Source organism: Prinia subflava, chromosome Z, assembly GCF_021018805.1.
Source record: "Prinia subflava isolate CZ2003 ecotype Zambia chromosome Z, Cam_Psub_1.2, whole genome shotgun sequence".
In the NCBI taxonomy this organism is placed as follows: Eukaryota; Metazoa; Chordata; class Aves; order Passeriformes; family Cisticolidae; genus Prinia; species Prinia subflava.
Genome location: NC_086283.1, coordinates 34,155,078 through 34,170,911, shown reverse-complemented (window position 1 = coordinate 34,170,911; position 15,834 = coordinate 34,155,078). Strand labels below are relative to the sequence as shown.

Here is a 15,834-nt window from a genome sequence, read left to right as displayed (position 1 = left end):
CAAAATCTCACTAAAAAGTTTATCAGATTACCAAGGCAAAGTAGTGATAACTGTGTTTTGTCACTGTGAAGGTCTGGCTTCAGTTCTATGAGTGGGATTCTTAATCTGAATCACTGTTTTTTTAGATAATTTTCCATTTAGGCAAGAAGTACCAAACAATAATTACTGTCTATTGTAATGCCTCCTTTGAATTGCTTTCATTTCAACAAAAGTTAAGCTATCTCAAACAGCAGCTAGGTATTTTATTCCTTGGAAGTTGCCAAAAACCTCAGTTGACAGGCTGGGAGGCAAGAAACACAACTTATTGTCAGGCTAATTACAAGAAAGCTCTAGGTTTATTATTTGGATTAATTTCCATGCACATTACAGTGACAGCTGAAGACTGCAGAGTTGAAGAGAGGGCAGGTGCAGGCTGTGTGAACTTCTGTACTTTCACATTTATAAGTTGTTTCCTGCCACATTCTCTTCCCCTTCTTCCCACCTTCCCCCCGCCCTCTACCTCTAAATGGCATTTTAGACAAACTTGGCTGGACAACACTGCTTGGCACCATCAGATATTTGACAGAGGCTCTTCTCTCCATTTAAAGACTAAAGCATATGCATTACCCTTCCTTTAGAACCACAAACTCTGTTCTCATTAATGGCACACATTAGTGGCAAGGGACAAGAATGCCCAACAGGATTCATTCTGAGAGTGTCCTGGGTAAGTGCAACAGCAGGGGAGAGGGGATGTTATTGTTACTGTTTTGCTTGATTGTTTTTAGGTTTGTTTGGTTTTGTTTGGATTTTTTGTCTTGTTTTTGGATTTCATTTTGTTTCATTTAGAGATTTTTTGTTTTGTTTCTCTTTTTGGGAGGGGGGAGGCGGCTCACAACCAGTTAGCCACTAATGAGATTTTTTGAACATAGCCATAGTAACATACAGCCACTACCTATACTTGGTCTCCACAGACCTTAGGTGCAGTCATGAGGATGAGAAAGAAGCACCTAGTTAGATGTGGTGATCCAAAATACAATTCTTTCTTAAAAGGAGAGTTCATAATATCAGAACTACTAATACCCAAATTTAACTAAAGATAGTATAAAAACTGGAAATAAAGGAGAACTTCTCACTGAAACACAGTAAAAACCATAGCTCTGAGGTTCTGGTTGCTGCATAGTTTTGAGGTGGCTTAAACCTTAAGGCAACAATTTCCTAAAATGGGAAGACGATAGCAATACAGCTTGAGTCTTTCTAGACATTTTTTAGGCAAATTCCTTATGATCTTTTAAAAGCATAAGATTAGTTTTATAACATAAAGAGTCTATTATGACTTTTGTCTAACTAATACAGGCATAAGCTTGTTCCATCCTGGAACATTCCATCACAAACTTACTGTCAGAAAGAATAATGTTATAAATGCCAATACGATATTCCAATTAAAATAATAATTTGGTTTATTAATAACAGATCAAATCATGGAATTTCAATAACCCACCAACAGCAGAGAAACTTGACAGAGTTTTCCCAGGAAATGCCAAGGGTGAACCATGAGATACAGGGTCTGGCAGCCTGCTATCTCCCCCAATGGTTCACAAATTTGCCCGGTTTGGGGCTTGGTTTTTATACACTTTATTCTGCCCTCGGCAATATTTCCCCATATTTCCCATTGTTTCCCGACTAACTATACAAATTCAGGAGTTTCCCCGACCAAGCAGAAAAGAGTTTCTCTCTCCGTTCAAATGTTAATGTCCAGTTTCTATGGATCCTTATGGTCAATAAAGGATCGAGATATGGATGATGTCACTTGATGGTCTGTGAAGGCAACAGCCAAGGTGTGAGTTGCTGGTGCCAGCTTATCTCCGGAGGTCCCCTCCCGGTGCTAGAGACGGCTGCAAGCTTTCCCGGAAAAGTCCTTTGCTCCTCTCTGAATGGAGGCGCCTGCTTTTTCAGGGCTGATTGTTTTCACCATCTGCTGCAAAAATCTCTGAAAACATAAACTTTTACCTGATACAACTTTATACAGTTTTATAAATTTCCAATTTACCATAAGAACATGAATTAATCATTTCACGTTTATAACAACTAAGCTGCTACTGAAGAATTATTTTCTTTGGAGAATGAGATATGAGCCATTTCCATAGAGACTTTAAAAATGTTTGTCATGTAGGCAATAGCATATCTGCTGTTGCTTTAAAGGAATAGAAGTCCAGTTTTATGGGGCTTATTTTTTCTTGGATATGGAAGGTTTGGGATTGTTCTCTATTTCTCCAGTACTAAAAAACATATTGTAGGGCCTTTTCATTTTTTCCCTCAAGGCCCATGGCTTTATTTCATTTCACACACATCTCACAAGCATTTCCACTTTGTATTGCCTTTGCATGGCAAGGTTGTGGTAGTGGGGGTTATGTGTTATGTGTTATGGGGTTGTTCTTTTGGAGAGCTGATCTACCAGCTTTGCCTGTGTCTGATGAAACTCATACAGTCCATCTCCGAGGTGGACCCACAAAGCAGAACAGTTGTTTTACAGTTCTGGCAATCTTCTACTGGGAATAATCTGGAGCGATACATTGTTGCTGACAGTCAGAGGCTGTATCAGCTCACATGCCGGCTAGAAACTTTCAGAGTGTAGCGGCTGTAGTGGAAAGGATACGAAACAACCCTAAAAGGAACATAATCGTCAGGAGACAAGACCAGATGAGGACAAAAAAATCAAACTGTAAAAAAAAAATCAAAATCAAATACGTAGCTTTGCTAATGTGTACTCAAAAAATGCTACAAGTTTCACTACTGATACATTTAGTAGTAATTACGCAATGAATACTTTTCATAGTTTTGACACATGGTGTCATGCTTGCTCATATAAGATTAGGCAAGCTGAAAGTCAAGTGCAAGAAGAGGTATTACAGTCTTGAGGCTCCAAAATGCAAGATGTCCTAAAAAGACAGATTTCAAGTGAGTGGTGCCATTCTGTAACAGGCATAAACTCTTTTTCTGTTTTGTTTTGTTTTTGTATAAAAACATGGTCTTCTCTGTTGCCATTTAAAAACAAATTAAAGTATTTGGTGCTGTTTTTGAAGCACTTATAAGAATACATTTGATCCCTTCAATTTGGGTTTCTGAAGTTGCATCAGAGGCAAATGCAAGGAAAGATTCAGGTAAAATCTCAATGCCTTTGGCTCCCGTTTTCAAGTCTTCAAATTCAAGCTTATTGTTGATGACTGAATTATGGGTATTAACCTTATTACAAATAAGTGTTTTCTCACTGACTTCAGGAAAAAAAATGATAACTTTTATGTGATTTCATCTGAACTATTTTAGGGGCTCCAACAAAAAAGTTTACAACATGAAATAAGCCAAATATTTTATATCTAGTCTGTTACAGGTAATTTGTCTGCGAATGTGTTATCAAGTCATAGAAAGAACTCACTTCAACTCTTTCAAAGTTTAGGAACTCTGCTTTACAAACTCACTGTATGTGATGGGCATGTATGCAGAGTTCATACCTTCTTTTTCACCAAGAGTTTTGAATTGTATTAGCTATCATATGAAAGGTAGGCAGGAATATTGAGATGCTGTCAGTTTTTGTGAGCAGCTCCCTAAACATCTGATAATCAAAGGCATCTCTCTGTGTCACTTACAAAGCTTTCCTCATTAACTCTGTAAGTCAGACGGATGCTTCCCATAAGTACTTTTGCATTTTCCCATAAGTTTTGCATTTTCTACCAGCATACATTTACTTGTGAGAACCCCTAAACAAAGAAAACATAGATAATTATAGGGATAGAGGTTTACAAGGTGGCTCACATTTGATGACCTGCTACATTTTCTTCTATTTTCCTTCCATAGCTAATGCTATGATTTATGCCTCAACATCGAAGTACAGGCCCATTATAGGGAGAAAGCAAGCTGTACTTTTCTTAATTAACCCGTAGTCTTTTAAACCCTCACAGTATTTTAGAGGAATACAGATTAACCAGTAGTCAAAACAAGAATAGAAGAGCCCAGCCCATGCAAAACGTGCGGCAATGTTTTTTGCATTACCTGATCCTCCAGAACATTTGATGATAGGATGTCTCAGAGATGTGCTTGAACTTTGGCAGAAGATTGTTAAGGGACTATGCTAAGAGGTAGCACTGTGTCCATATCAGACTCTCCTCATACTGCAATGAATCCAGGTTGTCTTAAGAAATCCATATACATAGCAATTTGACTTCCTGAAAAGTGTACGAGTCAACCATCCTGAAGTCTGGCAGCTCCAGCCTATGATGAGCATTTCCCATAGTGGAGTAAATCATCTGGCATGCCTGCCTCACACATAACAGCAGTTCATGATCTAATTAATTACTTCTGTTTGAGTCATGCCAAATGATACTCCTAAGGGCAAGCTGATAACAGGAACTCAACTGTCAGCAACATCACTGCATCACTAGTGATGCATCAAGTATTCTTCAGATGACTAACGTTTATAATTTTCGTCTTCAGTAATGGATTTGGAGAGGCACTGCAAGGTCCAGACATATTCTGAAACCCTCGATCAGTCATACTGTTTAAATTGCACCTCATTACCCTGCAGGCACTGTGGTATTTTTATTTCCTTTAACATTTATAGACAAAACCTCATTATTATTAGTGAAAGAAGAGGTAGAATGGTTTCAAAATCTCAATTAAAAACTCTAAAAATCATTCCATTTATATGACTATCCTAAAGATCTCAAAAATCTTTGATGACTTTTGATCTCCTTTCTTTTTAAAAAATATTCTCAATTCTGTATGATTTTACTGAAGATCAGCATTTAAAGGGGTCCTACTCCTTCATTATCCTCCGTTCAGTAAGTTCCTCAGAGACTTCCAAATCCCTGATATCTGGAACTCTTATAGTATGAGTTATAATAGCTTAATGCACTTCCAAATATATCCTAATCTTCAGTCAAAATTAAACAAAATTACAATTGTTCTTTTACTCGTGTTAGAAGTGTCTTCAGTAAAAAGCAAACTCTTTTTCCCTTGTGAAGCTTCCATTTTGTAAGCTGACTCACAACCACCATGTTAAACAGTGCTGCAGAAATTATTTCTAGCAGTATATCCTTTAGCCACAATTACAACCAAAGACAGAAGGCTTGTCAGAACCAAAAATTGTCTTCAGGTAGGCTGGACTAACATCAGTCAGTCCCCACTGCAACTGTGCTCACCAACAACAAGGTTTCATCAGCTCTAGTGCCAGCTTCCAACAGAGCATCAGGAGTGTGACATGAAGACTTCAGAGGACTTTCCCTCTGTACAAACATTTTTGCATTGTATTGCAACACATCATTTATCTCTGTCGCTCTGCTCACTCCTGGTACTGACAGGTTGTGTCACCAGTGTGAGAAGAGAATTCTTCCCCTTATTTTCTCATTATACAGCTCCTGCCAGTTCCATCATGTTTTCCTATCATTCCAGAATTTCCTCTCACCCTTCGACAAAGTACAAGGCCATTATAGATTTTTCCAAGTGGAAGAACATTTCCCATTCATATGTCACTTTCAAAAGCCAAATTCACTTTTGGTGACAGTCACGGTTTCCCCTTCAGAGAGACCCCTTCTGACGTAAAACCCAGATTGCTCATTAATTTCCTTCCTCGCACTCTCCTACATGGTCATCTGCAGCATGTGCATGGGATACTCCTTGTTTACTCTGCCCTTGTTGATGTCATCTGGCAGGACAACAGACATGACACTAAGTCAGATGTCACTGCTGTCTCCTTGGGAGGACTTATCTGTCAGTGAAATAAGACCTTCAGATCCAGCACTTCTGAACACACCTGACAACCTCCTATTCTGCCACTGAACACCTCTTTGGTGTTTTCCAGCTTCACAGGAGAGACACGGGGTGCCTGTCTGCACCCAAAGGATTAAGTTTCAGTATTTCCTTCATTCCAGTGCAGGGATGGGCAACAATCTCAGAGCTGAATTTCCTCACAGAGCACTTGAAAAACATAGTTTGAGAATTAAGTTTTTCCATGCCCACTACTGAAAATCAGGCAAAGCCCTAAAGCTGATATGGCACAGTATATTGTCATAGGTTAATGTATATACAGTGTCAGTTAAATGAAAAGAGCAAAAAGACAGTATAGAAGAAATCAAATCATCCTGAATCCTGTAAAGACAGTTACTGCAACTTCAGTTAAGTTCTTTGTATAGCTTAAACAACAGTGGAGTAGAAACTGGGAAGGGAGTAACTCTATAAGCATCACTCCACTATGCAAGTCTTTTTGTATCAGAGAGAACTACATCAGATGCAGATGAATCTCTGAATTCTGAGAATGAAAAGAAAGCGTGACACCAGTTATGAGGAATTCTAAAGTCTGCAGGTTTTTTCTTTACAAAACAACATCTTGTTTGGTAGCAACAAGATCACAAATCTGTAATGCATATTTACACATGGTAAATAAGCATTAACTGTTCATGAACTGTATTGGTGATGGCATTAAAACATTTGTTTCTTTTTTGTGGAAAAAAAACCCCAAAACAACAAAACTCTCCAGGCATAAGGGTAAGACTCCATTCGAAAACTCAGTGACAGAATGTTGCAAGTTCTTCCTTCAGAAAACCATTGCAGCTGCTTTAGCTCTTCCTATCTGTGTTTATTCTAGTCTTCCATGTAGATTTCCAGGTGACAATAATACTTCCAACGGCCACATAATATTGAATTTCAAACAATTACACGAAGAGGCTTTATTCCACAAAAACAGAAAGTTGTTACATGTATGAAATAAATAACTATGCTTACAGATAGAATTTCTGAATATTTTCAAAGCAATCTGTTCCTAATACACAGAAATGTGTATTAATACAAATCCCCACATGTGTCATCATGTCACATTGTCAACACAATTCAACATTTTCATACAAGGATCTTAGATGTCAAATCAGGGCTTGAAGCAGTTTAAGGCAAGCATTGCTTTTCCATATTTAATTGCATATAATCTCTTGTGTAAACACAACCTTTTAGATCTCTGTTGTTTAAAAATTCATACTTTTAAATTGTTCTTCAAGCACTTCAGAATCTTCATCACTGTCTGCACTACCAAAATTTGTACCAAAATCCAGCTCATCCTTCGATTTACTGGTGTCTTGACCATTTTTAGAAGTCTCACTCTCAGTTCTGTCTTGTCCTTTATCAATACTGTAGAAAGCAAAAGGGATGTTATCATCACCCATTTCTGGAATTAAAACAAGAATGAGATGGAGAATAGAATATCCTCCTGGCATTCCATCCCATTATAGAATGGAAAATGGCAGGAGGTGGGAAGATGGAGGAGAGGAGCAATAAAAGACCCTAAAGTTACTTTATACCAAATAGAAAGGATATAAAACACAGGAAAGTATGCATAAAAAACTACTGAGTACAGAAGAGACTGTAAAGAAAGAAAAATAAATATTTGAACAGCTTGACCAAGTAAGCAACTGCTGGACTGTTGTCATAAACTAGTGAATTAATATTTTATGTATCATGCTCAATAAAGAGAGAATGCTAGTAAAAATGCCCAAAGCCTGCTAAACTTACTGTGGTAACTGTACTTAATATTAGTTCCTGTTTATTTCTGTTCACTAGTAACTGAATCAAGTGGCAGACAAAATGCAAACAGCAAAGTGGTTTGTGCATATTTTATGATGCTTTACACCAAAACCTGTTTTGAAGTGCTTTGCTCTTAAGATATACAATTTATCTGTTGGTGTTAAAAAGTCTTATCCAAGTAAGGCATTTTTTGGCTTAGGCCCACTAACATCAATAAGCATTTCACCCCCAGTTTCATCTGAAGAAAGTGAAGAAAATGACTCCTACTGACTGATGTTTGGATTATTGAAAATATGGCAAAATGTACAACAGCTTCCTGACAGTTTCCAAACAAGGCTTATTACAAGGGGAATTATCAGTTCAGGACTGAAACTATATACCCTATGAACGACTTACGGAATTACTATTTCTTCTTGTTTCCCACACTTAGCACAAATTTCTAGTTTTCCAGCACATGGTCGACAAATAATATGATAAGGATCTTTGACAGTCTTCTGGAGGCACTTCACACTGTGAAGAGAAAGAAAACATGATCAAAAGATATTGTGGACACTTACTAAAGATTCTGTGTTCAAATACAATACTCAAAAGAGGAACAAACGCTCCACATAAGTAGAACAACACATTTAGGCCGGTTTCAAATGAAACACTTGGTGTTTTATCAAATAGCACTATCAAAATCATTGCCATTCCCTTACTTTTCTCAGTGCTGAAACAAATGCTGAAAAAGAAAGATTAAATCAAGAATTTTATATTTAAGTTGACAAAATAAACATTTCCATTCATTTCAGTAGGTAGTTTTTACTTTAAAAGTTGCATAACTTCTGATTTAATGATAAAAATAGTATATGGCATAAAAAAGTACATGGACTGTGTGGGTGATAGCTAGGGACAGGCGCTCGGAAGATCACGTGATGTCACGGGAAGATAAGGACCCTCCCCCCGTCCCTTCGGTGGTGGCCCCTCCTAGCCCCATTAGCTTCCCACCAACCACTGACCTTTAGATCCTTTGCCCTCCCACTGACATAGTAGAAGACCCTTTAGACTATTTAACCCCATGTGTAATACAATAAACCGCCATTTGCCGTCCACCACATTGGTGTCAGCGTGTCAGATGGCCCGAGTAGCTCGAGGACGTCGAGCTGCCGTGCTGACTCTTTGAAACCAGGTCGCCATTGCCTCATATCGAAGGCAACATTCTGGTGCCGAAACCCGGGAACAAGAAAAACGCTCGGGAGTCGGGATTTTTCGCCTGGACAGGAGCAGCGGCCGGGGCAGGCCAAAGGAACTGACCCTCGGCGGGGGAGACGTCCCCGGACCAGCGAGACTCATGGAGGCAATCGCGAAGGTTGTAAGTGTAATTCACAGACAGTGGGGGATTGAGTGCAAGCCCAGAGATTTACAACTTGCTTTGGCAAGATTACTGGAGCTTGGGGTGATAGAGCACCCAGTAGAAATCCTCCATTCGGAGGTATGGGGGAGGTGTACACTCGCGCTGGCCGAAGATACGGAATCCACAGGGAGCGGGAAACACCTTAAAGCATGGGGGAGGGTCAAGCAAAGTTTACGGAAAGCGCTGGAAGAACAAGAGACCTGGAGTGCCGCCCGTGTGTGTTTGCTGGCCACTCCTAAGCTGGGAGTGGGGGCCACCACGCAAACGGCGTCTGAAAATGATTTATCCGAGTGCGAGAAGCCGCGGGAGCCAAGCACGCTTCCCCCCTCCCGGAGCCCGAGCCCAAAGCCCCCGGTGCCCTCAGGGAACCCCCCGACCCCCACCCCGAGCCCGTCGGCTTCCCCCCCGCCCGCGGAGCCTTCCCGGGCATCCGGAGGTCCCTCCTCAGTCCCCTTGCCGTCGATCGGTAGTTCGGTACCCGAGGCGCAGCAGCGCGTGCGATTTTTCTGGCAAGGACTGGCCGAAGAGGCCAGAGACGCCGAGCACGTGGCTCAGGAGAGCACGCGGCCGGCACCGCCACCGTACGGGTTTGAAAATGGCGCCGGCGGCAGCGGGGAGGGGCGGGGTCTGAACGTTTGTGGTGGGGAGAGCCCGGAGCCGTGGGTGTGCGCCAGTGCGCACGCGCAGGGGAAAGCCGGGGAAGAGGGAGAGGAATGCGTGCTCGGACGGGAGCCGCGGGCTTCTGCTGGCGCGTGCGCGCAGCAGGAGGGGAGGGGGTGCATGTTCGGAGCGGCGCCGCGAGTTCCCGCGGGCGCGTGCACACGAGAGAGCGGCGGGGAAAGCGCGCCCGGCCCGGTGCCGTGGGCTTCCGCGGGCGCGTGCGCGCCGGGAAGCGGTGGGGAAAGCACGTTCGGGGAGGCGCCGCCGTTCCCCGCGGACGTGCACACGCGGGAAAGCCGCGGAGAGCGCCCGCGTGGTTCGGAGCCGTGGTTTTCCGCAGACCCGCATGCGCGGGACAGCGGCGAGGAGCGCGTGCGCGCCTCGGGGCCGCGGTTTCCCGCAGGCACGCACGTGCGGGAGGGGCGCGAGGAGCACGTGTCCCGTCGGGAGCTGCGTTCAGCACTGCCAGCATTTAGGGGAGAGACCTCGCCCCGCAGGAGGCAGGGCAAGCCCAGGGGGCGGGAGCGGAGCCACCCCCGAGAGGGGGGGCGGGAGCGGAGCCACCCCCGAGAGGGGGGGCGGGAGCGGAGCCACCCCCGAGAGGGGGGGCGGGAGCGGAGCCACCCCCGAGAGGGGGGGCGGGAGCGGAGCCACCCCCGAGAGGGGGGGCGGGAGCGGAGCCACCCCCGAGAGGGGGGGCGGGGCCGGAGCCGCACTGAACGACACTCAAACCCAGAAGTGAGCTGGCAGTGTGCCTCTGACTCCTTGTCAGACAGTACCGGCAGAAGCAGCTCCGGAGAGCAGACAGACAGTGATTGGGATTCAGAAACAAAGAGAGCAGAACCAACACGATTTAAAATGAAACCTAATAAAACTTTCAGCCACTCCAAAAAGAGTTTACAACATGAGCCAGCCCAGGTCACTGACTGGGGAAAAATAAAAATAGCCTGTGCTGAGTGGACACCGGCTTCCACAGTGAAAGCATTCCCAGTAAGGGTTACTAGAATAGGGGACAACCAACAAAAAATATACACGCCAGTAAATCCCAAAGACATACAAACAATTGTAAAAGCGATTCCAGAGAAAAGGAACGAACCGAGAGCACCCAAGTGTCCCACGCCGGTGAGACCCAGGCAACAACGATGCTTTTGTATGATTTTGCTATTGGGGCTGGTTGCCAGAATGCAAGCCAGCCCAGACTATTATCCTCATCAACCATTCAGGTGGGTCATGAAACACCTTTCAAATGACAAGGTGCTCAAAGAAATCACCACACCGGGCACCCCATCCTTTGTGTTCCACATCACCGATCTGTTCCCGGGGCGACCAAAGATAGACCGCCACGCCCCACACCTCATGCACATGTACATGGCCTACTGGTGCCCAGCCTCCAACACAGGGAAAAGGTACTGCAACTACCCGGGGTGGGGCCACTGTGGTTACTGGGGCTGTGAAACCATTGTTACAGATGCCAGACCATCAGGATATGGGTGGGACCCACAGGAACCCGATAAATTCTTACAGTTCTCCTGGGCACCCACCGGCTGTAACAAACCCTTCTTCAGGTCAGGGTTCTATCGAAACTATTATCAGGACCCTACACGCCGGACATGCACTGATTATAACATGACTGTTTTACAACCAGATCACCCTAGCTGGGCCACAGGCAGGACGTGGACAGTAGTCCTCCAGTCACCAAAAGAATGGGTGAATGTACAGATTATCAGACTCCAGCCGCCAGTGCCCCAGGCGGTCGGACCCAAAGAAATTATTAGAGACTCACAAAAAAGGAAAAGCACAATCCACCCCAAATCTTTGCCCACAAAAGTCACCAATACCCCGACCAGCTATGCAGATGCCTTTCAGATAGACCACTTAGCCGTGTCTGACCCGAATCCCATTTTCCGCATGCTAGAAGCTACCTTTTCATCTCTGAATGAATCCAACCCAAACCTAACCAATCCATGCTGGCTCTGTTACGATGTTAAACCTCCTTTCTATGAAGGAGTTGCTCTAAACATCCCATTCAGTTATTCCACAGCTGATGTCCCCCACCAGTGCAGGTGGGACACTCCCCGCAGAGGAATCACCTTGAGTCAAGTCACGGGTCAGGGAAAATGCTTTGGCAGTGCAACTTTAGCCAAGCAGAAGGGAAAGGTTTGCACCGAAGTTGTCAAACCTGACAAGAAGATCAATAAGTGGGTGATCCCAGCTGCATCCGGAATGTGGGTTTGTCAACGGTCTGGGGTGAGTCCTTGTGTGTCCCTGGCCAAATTCAATGACTCTGATGATTTTTGTATCCAAGTTCTGATTGTTCCTAGGGTCTTGTACCGCTCAGACGAGGAGGTGTGTCAACTTTCCGAAGAACCGGGCCGGCTCCACAAGCGAGAGATAATAACCGGGGTAACCATCGCGATGCTGCTCAGCCTGGGAGCAGCCGGCACGGCCACAGGTGTCTCAGCCCTCGTGACCCAACACCAAGGACTTTCTCAATTACAAATGACTATCGACGAGGACTTGCAGAGGATCGAGAAATCCATCTCCTTCCTGGAGAAATCGGTTTCCTCACTTTCAGAAGTCGTCCTGCAGAACAGGCGGGGACTGGACCTCCTGTTCATGCAACAAGGAGGCCTGTGTGCCGCCTTGAAAGAAGAATGTTGCTTTTATGCTGATCATACAGGAGTCGTTAGAGACTCCATGGCAGAACTCCGAGATAGACTGGCTCAGAGAAAGAAAGACAGGGAAGCCCAACAGGGCTGGTTCGAGTCCTGGTTCAATCAATCGCCATGGCTCACCACCCTAATTTCCACATTGATAGGTCCATTGGCAATGTTACTCGTAGCTCTCGCCATTGGACCATGCCTGTTAAACAAGCTGGTCACATTTATTCAAACACGCCTAGAACGGGCCAACATTCTATTTGTAGGACAGCAACAATTGTTGTAAACCAAACTGTGAACACTGCCAGTTGCAAAGTTCTGCCTAGTCAGCTTCGCAGAATTTACTCAAGTTTTCCAAACCCCTTCTTTTTTTTATCAAGTTACTACCTTGTACCCCTTTTCTCCAATGCCTCTAACTACCTCTTTTTTTTTTTTGTGAAAAGGGGGGGGGAGATGTGTGGGTGATAGCTAGGGACAGGCGCTCGGAAGATCACGTGATGTCACGGGAAGATAAGGACCCTCCCCCCGTCCCTTCGGTGGTGGCCCCTCCTAGCCCCATTAGCTTCCCACCAACCACTGACCTTTAGATCCTTTGCCCTCCCACTGACATAGTAGAAGACCCTTTAGACTATTTAACCCCATGTGTAATACAATAAACCGCCATTTGCCGTCCACCAAATTGGTGTAAGCGTGTCAGATGGCCCGAGTAGCTCGAGGACGTCGAGCTGCCGTGCTGACTCTTTGAAACCAGGTCGCCATTGCCTCATATCGAAGGCAACAATGGACTTTACAAATAAAAAGCCTTTAGTTCAAACACTGCAATGACTTCCTCTTGAACTTCTCAGGAGTATACACTGAATCAGTGCTAGACTTTGTTTTCTGTGAACACAAGCCTTTATGGAACAGTATTCTCAACAAACCCAACCTAATAAGCTAGAGAGCTTGGGCTATTCTTTTTCAAAATATAAAATTCTGTAGACTTAGCAATTTCCAAAATTCAGATGACACTTCTAAAGCCGTATATCTGGAGAACATAACCCAGAACAATATACCCATGTAATGCTGCTGTCTTCAAAGTAATTTTTGTGGTTCTCAAGCCCTCAAAAGTTCTTCCTAGACATGTCATACTAAACAGGGGCGCTACCAATAGAAGGCAAATCTATGTATTTTTTTTTTAAATAGTTTAACTTCTAATAATTAAGTACTCAAAATAGAAGTAAAGTAGGGAAAACTTGTGGTTATGCTAACACTCACAATTTAAAAGATGTTACAAAACTAAAATAAGTTGAGATACAGAGAAGTCCTCCATTCTCAGTTTTTGCAATAAAAAATTATTTTACTCTTTTTTTTTTTTTTTTCGTCACATTTTTAATGTCTATTATGCTTTTACTTTACCCAGAAGCTTATCTGTTGAAAATGTTCATAGTCTTGTCATTCCAAAACAGTGGCTCACCCAGCCATGTATTGCTGGCCTAGAAATCATCATCTGTAAAGCTAGAATACTCTGAAGCACAACTTCCTTGTTCAAAAATATGAGGGAGAACATCACATGTTCTGTTATAAGCTGCTGTTCTACAATGCCACTTTTTCTGCGTCCAATGCTTCCATGATTTACATGGGTTTTTTGCCTGCTTTCTTCCCTTTGGGAAAAAAAAAAAAAACAACCCACAACAGGATGCACATAGTTATTTGAGTAAGAGTTTAAAAACCACAAAACTCAATTTCCGTCTGTGGTGCACAGAAACAGAACGCTTATTTTTTACTCAGCAAGCCTTCTACCTAATACTTTATTTTTTACACAAAAGGGCGAAACTGATTACTAATACCACAATACAAGCTACTGTGGCAAACCTGGCTATACTGTGCACCACAGCCCAGCTGTGGTTTCTCTGAGCTTCATTGCTGAAACACTGGCTGTGTCTGCCACCACAGGAGGTAAGGACCTCTGCAACTGAGCAAATAAGAAGCAAGCAGAGAGCATCTCCTTCAGAAAACTAACATAATTTACATGTTTGTAATAGGTTAAAATATTTATCATCTTTTTAATAAAGTTATACAAAAACAAGTAATAAAAAACTCTATGCAAACAGTGCCACCATTCAGGACGTAGGACCATAGTTTCTTACAGAAAAGGAGCAAACGTGCTAAGAGGTAATGAAATGCGTGTACTGCAAATGTCAGCAAAGTACAGAAGTCAAGAGATGTGCAGATCCCTCTAATACAGATGTAAAATGAGACTTTAGAAAATTGTTTTACAACAGGTTCAGGTTTGACTTTTTGTTCAGGAGGACACACTGATGATCTTGGAAACTTACAGGTCTACAGTTCAGCCAGTTTTAACACAACTACAGGATCAACAATTAACAAAAAGTGTCTTCACTCACCATTTTTTAGGTTTTGTCAGTAGTTTGTACTTCCTGAACTTTACTCGCCACTCCAAGATACCTTTGCAATGCTGACACACTCCATCATGAAGCTTAGCATTTATTTTCTGAATAAGTAAAAAAAAAAAAAAAGCACAAAAATATTGAGAACTTTCTGCTGTAATGCATATTATCTTGCTTAGAAAGCATTTTTGCCCATCATATGATTGACACTACTATAAATATGCTTGCTTGATATTAACCTCAAGCCTTTCATATACATTTGTCTAGAAATTTTCTGCAATGGAAAGAGTACCTTGAGATTAAAGACAAGATTGTTACCATGATGATGATGTTCTTAATAGTTGTACTTTTTGTTATTATATTGTTGATAATTGATTACTGTAGGTATTGTATTCTTTTCATCTCTAGAAATTTTACAAAATGGATTTAAGAAGAAATAAGCCCTGAAATCCACAGTTTTTGTCCAAAGAAGACAACTTACAAGACTTAGCATTTAATTTACTATTGCTCAAGCTATCACTATACTACATAGTTTATATAGCCTCAGGATTTTTCCTCAGATAACAATAAAGTAGAATCCACACATTATTTGCAGTCAAATTATTCAATCTCTCTCTAATTCTAGTCTTCCTTTATGAAAAACATTTTTGCTCTCTACACTTAAGATAAACTCTTTAAAACAACAATTTAAACCGTGACATATTTTCAAGACAATGAAAAAAACACCTTAACATCTCCTACAACATTGTGGAATTGCATTTTATTGAAATGGTTTGCTCTGGCTCACCCCTGGAAAATGTATGGTTTATCCCAAGTCTATACCCTCCCTGCAGTATCCTGTATCTGTAACCTCATTGGCTGGAGAATGTTACCGCGCCCCTTTGAACCTCTGTGATAAGAGTGCTAAGGCAAGGGGTCTCGCCTTCTTTGCCCCTCTTCCCCTGGAGTTCTCCAGACGCTCCCTTTCCCTCTCCCCCTTCCCCTTCCCCTTCCCCCTTCCCTTCCCCTCTCCCTCAGTGAATAAACCCTCATCTCATCAGCACCCCACCGGCGTCTGAGTCTCTTTGCCTGCCAGCACGGGAACAACCACGACCTGAGGACCCAGGGGTCTCCCGGGGGACTCCCCCCAGGGACCCCCCAAAAATTTAAACTACAACAGATGACGCACCAACGTTGGGCAACAGCACCAACGACC

The 15,834-nt window shown here is 43.0% G+C and overlaps 2 protein-coding genes across 4 annotated transcripts in view; one reads left to right on the top strand and one right to left on the bottom strand.

Annotated features, from left to right (window-relative positions):
• Positions 1 to 1,412: 1,412 nt before the first annotated feature.
• CZH9orf85 (chromosome Z C9orf85 homolog) overlaps positions 1,413 to 15,834 on the bottom strand; it is a 28,147-nt gene continuing 13,725 nt past the window's right edge. For both annotated transcript variants that reach the window (XM_063423632.1, XM_063423631.1), the window contains exons 2-4: positions 14,637 to 14,743; positions 7,936 to 8,049; positions 1,413 to 7,146 (exon numbers count right to left, since the gene is read on the bottom strand). In XM_063423632.1, the coding sequence (XP_063279702.1) occupies positions 6,984 to 7,146; positions 7,936 to 8,049; positions 14,637 to 14,743 (384 nt within the window). In that variant the 3' untranslated portion in view covers positions 1,413 to 6,983. The remainder of the gene's footprint in view (positions 7,147 to 7,935; positions 8,050 to 14,636; positions 14,744 to 15,834) is intronic.
• On the top strand, positions 8,056 to 12,931 carry LOC134564647 (serine/arginine repetitive matrix protein 2-like). 2 transcript variants are annotated; one of them, XM_063423628.1, is made up of 2 exons: positions 8,056 to 10,815; positions 11,656 to 12,931. In XM_063423628.1, exons 1-2 carry the CDS (start codon positions 8,870 to 8,872, stop codon positions 12,536 to 12,538), a joined length of 2,829 nt encoding a protein of 942 aa, XP_063279698.1. In that variant the 5' UTR covers positions 8,056 to 8,869; the 3' UTR covers positions 12,539 to 12,931. The 2 variants fall into 2 exon arrangements, with proteins under 2 accessions (XP_063279698.1, XP_063279697.1); XM_063423627.1 differs by having other exon boundaries at positions 8,056 to 12,931.

Bases quoted from the DNA above. Each gene is read 5' to 3' on its own strand.
- LOC134564647 (XM_063423627.1), top strand. From the start codon at position 8,870: ATGGAGGCAATCGCGAAGGTTGTAAGTGTAATTCACAGACAGTGGGGG.